Here is a 9,786-nt window from a genome sequence, read left to right as displayed (position 1 = left end):
GTAAAAAAAAGAACATATTACACTCTCAAATTGAGTGTAAAAAAAGCTTCCCCAAAATGGAAATATGCTGCATATGTACACATTCATAAAATAAGTACTATAGGAAAGTAAAATTATGTCCTTATTGACTTTCATTGATACTTACTATATTATGAAGTAATGTTTGTAGACAGAGGTCAAAAACATGTCAAAAAATATATATTTATTTTTTTACTGTATGCATCAAGATGGTGAATCTGGCAACCCAGCAGTGTACAGAAGTGAAACAGATGTAAATTGCAGAGGAAGGCGGCGTGGTGTGTGTGAGAGAGAAAGAAAGAAAGAAAAAGTGAGAACCTATGATCTAGGTTTTCATTGTATCGTGAGCTCTGGAGAGATTTGTATGTTTCTCCAGCCCTGGACATCAAGCCGTATAGAGTAGAAGATTTCTCTTAGGTGAAGCTCAGAAAGGTACAAAGTGAAGACTTAATGATCTCAAGGTGTTAAGTCGAGTTATTAAAATAATTTTGTAGTCTTTTTACACTTTTTTTTTTTCGTTTTAATTTCGTCCTCGTGTTGACCTTTAGCAGCAGGATGAGTCAGTGGAAACAAATACAGCAGCTGGACATGAAGTTCTTGGAGCAGGTGGATTATTTCTATGATGATAAATTTCCCATGGAGCTGAGACAGGTGCTGGCAAGCTGGATCGAAAGTCAGGACTGGTAGGACACACACGCACACACACACGCACGCACGCACGCACTCACACACATTTATATAACAAGTATATATAACTATGACAGGTCAAGTTGAGAACATGAACATGAATCTGAGTCTGACTTGATCTGTCATGAAATCTCCAAATTGTAATGATTCCAAAAAATAAGAGTTAAAAAAAAAAGAAAAATAGTTTAAGAACACCCATATACACACACCTCACACATCAGTGCAAAAGAGTTTTAGAAAGTTTTGACATTTTTTATACAATTTTTTAAATAATGATATTTAATAATATGGGATAATAACCGTAATAACCGTTTTTGATGGGATTTAAAAGTAAAATAAATAAATACATACATACATAAAAAGATAATCATAGAGCAATAAATAAGCAAAAATATTATATAGTAAATAGTTTTAGATTTACCGTATACACGTCCCATTTCAATGCGTTGACAAAGTTTTTACATGTATTATTTAATTGCAAAAAAAAAGAAAAAAAAAAGGGAAAAGCACATTGGAACTGAATGGAATTTGCATTGAGATAAAATAAATGAGAACATTTCTGATTAAGTTTATGAAGGCTTCTCGGGTGAATTAATAGTAATAAAGAAAAACAAATGTTTTTAGACAATAGATGTAAAGAACGAATAAAGGAACGGTGGTGGGAAAGAAAATCTGGTGCAGTCGCGGTGTATAATCGGAGGATTATCTGCATGCAGGATACAAAAGCGGAATGAAAGACTGTTATATGATCTTAAGCATTAACGAAAAGAGCAAGACCTGATCTTATCTTGGCATTTTTACTCAAAAAAATGGCACTTCAAAACAATCGGTCTCGTGTATAATAAACAAATAAAATAAAATATATAAATAAATATAAATAAATAAATCAAGTGCCAGAAGATTCATAATTTTCCAAGAGTTTTAATACAGATTCGAGATGTGCATCTCAGTAACTGAGGCCGATGCGATTCCCATCTTGATTCCTAGCCAACGAGCTCTAATGCATGACCCCTTTCACAAACACGCCTTCGTAGTGCAAAAAAAGTATAACAATTAAATAAAACCAGACGTTTTTTTCCTGTTCTGTCTCCAGGAAGTTACAGCTCTACCTCTGCCATGTTAATCTGTATTCTGTGTGACTCTCAGGACACGCCTCGGTCTCCGTAGCGTTGACAGGTCATTTTCACGTAGCAGCAGCGGTGCTTGTGATGAAGCAGAGTTCCAGTTACCACGGCGTATTTGATTACTTCCAAATAACAGCACGCCCCGAGGTGTTCTATTCCACTTTCACCACAGCAACCATTCCAACGTCAACAACAACCTTTTGACCAATCAGAAGCCAGAATTCGAAAGCACCGTGGTTTAGGATGAAAACAACACCAGTGTTTCCTCAGCTTTTCAGTTCCATGTGTTATTTTTTTTAAACTGATTTGGACTTTGCCATTTTTTCTATTTTGAGTGTGTTTACAGAGAGTTTAGTTCCGTGTGAAAGCAGAAATGTCATCGCTCAGACTGCTTCCTGGCATTGGACGGCAGGTTGTGGTCTACAGGTGAAACAGAACAACCGAGAGATCTCTAGACGGAAAGAAACGAATAAAGCGACTACCTATTCAAAAACAAACAAACAAAAAATTATTCATTACGTAAAATTATATATTTTTTACAAAAACAAGAAAATGATTTAGTAGATGTACAATGATGACGATAATAATAACGGTTATGATGATGATGATGAAGAAGTCCAAACAAACTCAAAATCAACCAGTGAGATCAAATTCCGAGTTTCCTGATTTGATGTTTGAGTATTGACATATTTAAATAAATAATTTATAGAGTGACTTCAAACAGAAGTTTGACTTTAGCTAATGCTATAAATTAGCTATGCTAAAAATGTACCTGTGAAATAAACATCTAGTGTTATGGTTTTGAGAGACACAGGCATGTTCTTTTTGTTTTTGTGCAACAAACCTGTAATGTAACGATATGAAGATTTACTTTGACCTAACAGATATATATACATCCAGATGTTCCACTTTATTTTCATAAATTAATCCTTGATTAGAATGAAGAACGGCTTTACACACTCTTGGCATCCAAACAGTTCAAACTTTCAGCTGAAAATCTCAAGATTTCTTGTGATCCACTTCATCCCGGTGCAGTTCAATAGGTTTAGGTGTGGTGACTGGGCAGGTCGATCCATGATAGATATCACTCCAGACTCCAGACACTGTTTGCTCTCTAAATACCACTTAAATAACATAGAGCTCAGACGTACACTTTGGCTCATCGTATCGCATGGTGTTGGAGTATGGAATGGGAGCCATGTTGATTTACTTTCCGGAATAAATCTCCAACATTCCCTGCTCTAAAACAGCCCCAAACCATTAAGCTTCCACCTCCATGTGTGACTGTGGGGGTGAGGGGAGTCTGATCACATCTTCTCTAATGTTCTTCATCTTACACTTACAAGTTCTTCTGTTAGAGACAAAAATATCACATTTGGACTTTCTTCCACAAATTCACTTTTGTGTTTTTGTGCCTTTTACCAAGTTTGTTTCATAGAAACAAAATAAAACAAAACGTTTCCACATTTATGACAGGCTCAGTATGTATATATTTTGTGTTTTTAGGGAAACAGCAATGAATCACGAGGCCATGGCCATGGTGCTCTTCAACAACTTCCTGATCCAGCTTGAGAATCACTGCACTCAGGAGCCAAACTTCCTTCACAGACACAACCTGAAGAGAATTTTCCAGCAGATTCAGGTACGAGAGATCTGCATGGATCATCTGGTGACAGAACGATATATGCAAAATTCATTATAATTATATACATATTCACAGATTTTGTATTTGTGATAGATCTAGTTAAAAAAAACATGGGTCATATTCTGAGATTATCTGTTGAGTTTAAAGGTTCCTTTGATATCTGTCCAGGGAAAGTTTCTTGTATTCAGAGTCGAGGTATTTTTTTAATTTTTTTATTCATTTTTCATTTTTAAAATAACCTGGTTTGTCCATTTTTCTTTCTTTCCTTTTTGTATGGCTTTTAGTTTACCCATTTTACAAGAAATACAATAAAAAGGGATAGAAAATGCAGACTAAAGAAGGAAATTCATTCAATACATTGAAATGTTTGAAATCAGCTAATGCAAGTTGCCTGTAAAATATATGAAAATATGAGTTTTTCATAGTTGTTGAGAGACACATTTATTTTCCTTTTGTTTTTTATGCAACAAACTTGGTAATGGAACGATATGAAGATTTTCTTGGACCAAACAAAATTGTAAATGTAAAGATTGTTAGAACAATTTGTTTGTTGTCAAATGTGTTGTTCACTAGTTGGAGATTTCTTTCTTAGAATACGGTGCAACCGAGCGAGCATGGCGTTAGTAGCTGGTTAGCTAACACATTAGGACTCCACCACTGTTATTAAAATGCTAAAACTTGTCAGGTATACAGTAGCAAAAAAAATGCTAATATAATTCCACATAAGCACCATGCTAGCAGTGTACTGTAAATGGCAATATAATTGAGTTAGCGAATTAGCATTATGTAATTGAAAAACGTTTCATATTAATTTCCTCAAAATACCGCATGGTTTAATCAGGTCGATGATCTCAAACTGTACTGGCACGAGGAAACAAACCCGATGTTGAGATAGGATGCACATGAAGCACTTTATCTGCTGTCAGAATCAGCTGAAAGTAGTTTCATGACAGCGAGGGTTAGCAGGGTGATGGTGAGGATTCTGATATTCCGCTGACTTCATGACAAAAAAATCTTTTTTGCATTTGAGAAATTACAACAGTGTCGAAAAGTCAGCACCCACGTATGCGTTCAAAATTCTAGCGCATTCTATAAGTGTAGTACAGGTTAAGTGCGGTAGAAACAGGATGCTTGAGGCAACAGTTCCTCATCAACTGTGCAAAAAAAACCAACAACGGTGTTTAGTCTGAAATTCCTCTGGAAAGATTTACATCCGATTCATAAATATGAAGCATTCACGAATTTGTGACTCATCTGACTGATGCCTGTGGCACCAGGAACACGGCAACCATTTTGGAAGGTTATGAATTTCCAAAACCAAAATGATTAGGTTTTTATTTCACTGTGCAATTTGGCTAATAAAACAGCCTGATCAATCGGTGATGAAATAACAGATGTAATAAATATTAGACAGGTGCAAATTTAGGTACATTCTAATAAACACATTGGCAAAGGTACAATCAAAAATCACTGTTTTTAGAGTGTCCTTGTGGAAATTTGTGCTCATTTAAGTTTTTTTATGTGTATTGTGAACATCCAATTCATCATTTAGTCTCCATTTGCTCTTATAATAAGCTCCACTCTTCTATGAAGATGTTCCACTAGATTTTGTGGAGATTTTTGCTCATTTATCCAAAAGCAATGGTGTTAGTAAAGTCAGGTACTGATGGAGGTGAGGAGGTGAGGAGGTCTGTGGTGCAGTCAGCATTTACATTCATCCCAAAGGTGTTCAATAGGGATGGAGCTCTATAGCAGGAGATCTTCCACTCCAAACCCACGTAAAGCATGCGGTATCTTCATGTAGCTGGAACAATTATTTTGGTTCTTCAAGTTTAACTGAAGGGGAAATTACATGCAAATGCATTCAAAACATGTGGGGAAGAACCATTTGGCTGTAGGAAACCTGGGCTCCTAAAGAGGATCCAGAATCAGAATCAGAAAGAGCTTTCTTGCCAAGTATGCTTTAACTTATAAGGAATTTGTGACAGTGAAGTTTCCAGTTGAAATAAAATAATAAAAAATAAATAAAAATGAATAAAATAAAATAAGATAAAAAATTATTATCTTCCCGTGGGCTCACCACCTGCAGGAGGGACCGTAAGGGAGGGTGCTGTGAGGATTGGGCAGCAGTCAAAGGCGGGGGCCTGCTTACCCGAATTACGGATAAGCGGGAGAAAATGAATGAATGAATGAATGAAAAAATTATTATTGGACATTTTTTAACTAAAATAATAATACAAATTATGATGAAAAAATAATGAATCAATAGAAAAAGTATTATTGCACAGAACAATATAATAATAATTAATAAAAAGTGTTATTGCACATATATTTTTATTGCACTTTTGAATGCATTTAAATGTTCATGAGGCAGATTTCCTGAGAGAAGAAACTTTTCTTGTGAAGCACCGGCCAGACGGCGAATGTTCAAATTGTTTTCCTGATAATAAAGTGTTTTTAGAATCTGAAAAAAAATTATTTGTTTCATTTCTGGTCCCAAATACACACAAAAATACAAACACAAGTAGTTTGTAGACCCTTGACCATAAGATTAGTTATGCTTTGTGAACATCCCGTTTCACATTTAGTCCCCACTTGCTGTCATAATAACCTCCACTCTTTTAGGAAGATGTTCCACCAGATTTTGTGGAGATTTATGCTTCTTAGAAAAAATCAGATGTTCCAATACTTTAGAATTTCTTCAACACGTATTTATGTATCATGATTAATTAAAAACAATATCATTATTAGTTTATAATTAGTCAAGCTGCCTTTAGGAAAGGGTGACTTATTTAAAAAATATGATAATAAAAAATAAGATTTGTGATGTAATTGATGTAATTAACGATATTATATCATCCTGTAGGCTGTAGGTTCTCAAGGGCATGGTTCTGTGTAAAAGGTCGAGTGTATGATGAGGGTTTTATAGTTTTCACGGGGTTTGAAACCGTTCCAGTGTTGTTGTTGTTGTTGTACTTGACTTGACTGATCGTGAATTTACTGTGAAAAGTGTGTATGCAGCCAGAGTGTCACAGCTAGGTTTAGATCTTCACACCACTTCCTTTCCAAACTATGAAGGGGGGGGTTCTATTTGTATTTGTTATGCTCGGTGGTATTACACACAGCAGAGGGAAGTGAGACGACAGCGTACGTGCAAACACACGGCCCTCTGAGGTTTTTAGCGGTGTTGTGTAGAGACACCAAAGTGTGCGAGGCAAAAAAAAAAAACTTTGCCACATTTACAGGTTCCTTTCGGAGGTCGCACTTCTAGGAACAGCATGCTGCCACATGTTCTGTCATAGAACACTTAAAGATCTCTTGAGGAACCCTTGAAGAACCCTTGGAAGTACTGGAAACCTGGGTTCTTTTGAATAGTAAAGTGTTTTCTGAATTTTAAATATGATTGGGTGCAAGTTTCAGACCGTTTTCATTTTATTTCTGGTCCAAATACACAGAAAATACAAAAACAACCCCACCCTTATTGATGTCTCTGAATCCGGTATATAAGATCTGTGCTTCTTTTTGAACATCCTGTTTCGCAATTAGTCTACATTTGCTGTTATAACAACCTCCACTCTTCTGGTAAGATATTTCACTTGATATTGTGGAGATTTATGTTCATTGATGGTGAGGTAAAGCGGCCTAGGGTGCAATCAGCGTTCCCGTTCATGTCTATATGGTTGGAGCTCTATAGCAGGAGATCTTTCACACACATCCAACCCAAGTTAAGCATATCTTTATTAAACTGGCTTTGTGCACAGGAGCATTGTCATGCTGGAGCAGGTTTTAGTCTCCTAGTTTAACTGAAGGGAACCTTGCTACAGCATCCAAAGACGTCCTGTACTATTGTGTGCCTCCAAGTTTGTGGTAGCAGTTGGTTAAAGAACCACATACAGGAGGAAAAAGCAAGTGTCCCAATACGTTTGTCCCAAAATTGATGTTGCAGCCTTTCTAGTTTTTTTGTGAGAGGTTTTCTTTGGTTTGGATGTTGCATAATATGGCTAACATTATCAGCGACACTTGCTAGCAGGACTTAGCCACAGTCTATTAAGACTCTAATAGTCCATCCATCACCACTTGAAGAAAACTGAAGTCTCTCAATAAGCCACTTCTCTTCTGGTAAAATCAGGGTCATCAGCGTTGTGGTTTTCACACAAACTTTGGAGCATGGCTGTGAGGGGGCACGTCTAAAAACAGTCTGTGGACGAGCAAAAAAAAAAAAACTGACAGAATTAAATGGACGCAAGTGAGAAGCATAACAACGGGGCATAAAAGTGTGGAGTAGAGAAGCTAGCGATCTTGGTTTGAAAGAGGCAGATGTAGAGTACAGGGTGGTATGGAGACGGATGATTCGCTGTGGCAACCCTTAATAGGAGCAGCCAAAAGAAGAAGAAGAAGAAGAAGAAGAAGAAGAAGAAGAAGAAGAGATCGCTCATTCTGTGTGTCCGTTATTCCGTTAGAGAATAGACTAAGGAATGGTCTGGGGGGAAAAGTGGGCTTATGAAATGAATAAGAGCGGTTAAGAAAGAAAAAGAAAAAAGGTGCTTTATACGTGTACTTTACAGCACAATAAAATTCTTTCTTGCTTTCACATGTCCCAGCGATGTTAGAAAGCTGGGGTCAAAGCACAGGGTCAGCCATGATACAGAGCCCCTGGAGCTCAGAAAGCTAGGGGCCTTGCTCAAGGGCCCAAGAGCAGTAATCCAGTGTGGTGCAGGTACCACAAATTAGAATTGTGTGCGCACTACAATTTATTGTCACTTAATCAGGGTTGGAAAAAAAAGCCGTTTCTGGATTATAGCTGAGCCGAGCATTTTTCTGAGACCTGGCAGTTATGGTTCAGAAGCAAAAGCTCTGATCGCCACCAAGCTGCAACATAACTTCACATAACCGAAGCTACTATGTACATTTAAATGAAGGAAGATTATGTATTTATTTATTTTAATATGCAAACGGTTTTTACAAAATTTTATACCAAGAATAAACAAGATTTTACACGCTACACACGATACAACTGTTCGGCTAACGGATAACAAAAGCTACGTAATCAGTTAAAAATGGGTATAATATTAATTTCGCTAATTAAAAAAATTCTACGCTTCTGCACGCTTTTGAACTCCGAGGTCTGCTGGAATGGCGTGGGAGAAGAAAAAGCTAAACCGAATGTAAGATATTGAAATGGATCTATGATACACTATATGAATTGTAATGTAAAAGTACATACTGATGTTTCTGTCTCAAAAGCAAGCATCAACAGATACACTATATGGTCAAAAGTTTGTGGACACTTGACTCCAAGATATTTTGGCGTTTTCTGAACAATCAATTCCACATTGGACCTCCATTTGCTGTTAGAATGAGCTCCACTCTTTTGGGAAGATGTTCCACTAGATTTTGCACTGTCATGCTGAAACAGGTGCCCATGTGTCCCAATACTTTTGTTCACACAGGATATGTTAATCCTGGAGTGCCAAGGGTTTGAAACGAGACTCTCGTCCACTCGTCATTGCAGTAGAAACACAGCTCAGCAGAATCTGAAAGCTTTGTGGTTTTCCTGCTGAAGGGCTAAACATCATCATGGAGGATGTTTGTTATGCTAAAGACTCAATGCGTACAGAATTGTTCTTTGCATGTTTCTGATTATCGTGAGTTCGGTTCCTGAAAATCCATGTAATTTAATATCTCAACAAACATGATGTTTATCAGAAATGCTCGAGGGCGAAGTGAGACATGAATCAGAGGTGTTTTTTTCTTTTCTTCTCTGTTACACACGTAGGTGGATTTGGGGACTTTTTCAAAACAATCAACTGAGACTCAAATGTCAGGGGTTTTGCTCAGGAACGTCTGAGTGCTTGTAAGCCAGATGTTGTTCTGCCATACCAGCCTTGATTAAAAGCCAGACGGAAAGTGTAGGGGTGACCACATTCATAGTTTTCACTTTTCGCATTCTTTATTTGTGTCAAACTTTCCGTGTGCATTTTGGAAAGAAAAAAAAAAAAAAAGAACAAAAACACAAAAAAAGCTTGGTCATCCTTTCTTGAGGTTGTCTTTAGTGTTTTTTTCCCTTTTTTTCCCCTCCCTTTTAACTGTCGGTTAATGACCTCACCCCTTTGCAGGTTGGGAATCTGTAGTAGGTCACTTTTCCTTTCGTTCATGGATCACCTCCGACATGTAAGACTGCATTCCTTTTTGAATATACAATATCGTCATTCAGGACGTGTTCTGATGTGTGAGAGACCGTTTACAGGGCAAGGTTTCACAAAAAGACCTGGGTGGAAACTGGCGTGTAGGAAAATATTATCACGAGATAAT

At 37.0% G+C, this 9,786-nt stretch overlaps 1 protein-coding gene across 7 annotated transcripts in view; it reads left to right on the top strand.

Annotated features, from left to right (window-relative positions):
• The first annotated feature begins 259 nt into the window (after nt 1-259).
• stat4 (signal transducer and activator of transcription 4) overlaps nt 260-9,786 on the top strand; it is a 36,677-nt gene continuing 27,150 nt past the window's right edge. Inside the window, exons 1-3 of one of the 7 annotated variants that reach the window (XM_083536269.1) lie at nt 260-450; nt 567-701; nt 3,336-3,471. In XM_083536269.1, coding sequence (XP_083392395.1) covers nt 574-701; nt 3,336-3,471 — 264 coding nt within the window. In that variant the 5' untranslated portion in view covers nt 260-450; nt 567-573. Of the gene's footprint in view, nt 702-3,335; nt 3,472-9,786 lie in introns of all 7 variants that reach the window. The other 6 variants (XM_083536271.1, XM_083536266.1, XM_083536268.1 and 3 more) reach the window with 6 other exon arrangements.

Source organism: Silurus aristotelis (genome assembly GCF_946808225.1).
Source record: "Silurus aristotelis genome assembly, chromosome: 3".
Taxonomy (NCBI): Eukaryota; Metazoa; Chordata; class Actinopteri; order Siluriformes; family Siluridae; genus Silurus; species Silurus aristotelis.
Note: the sequence above shows the minus strand (reverse complement) of the source record. Positions and strands in the feature narration are given on the sequence as shown.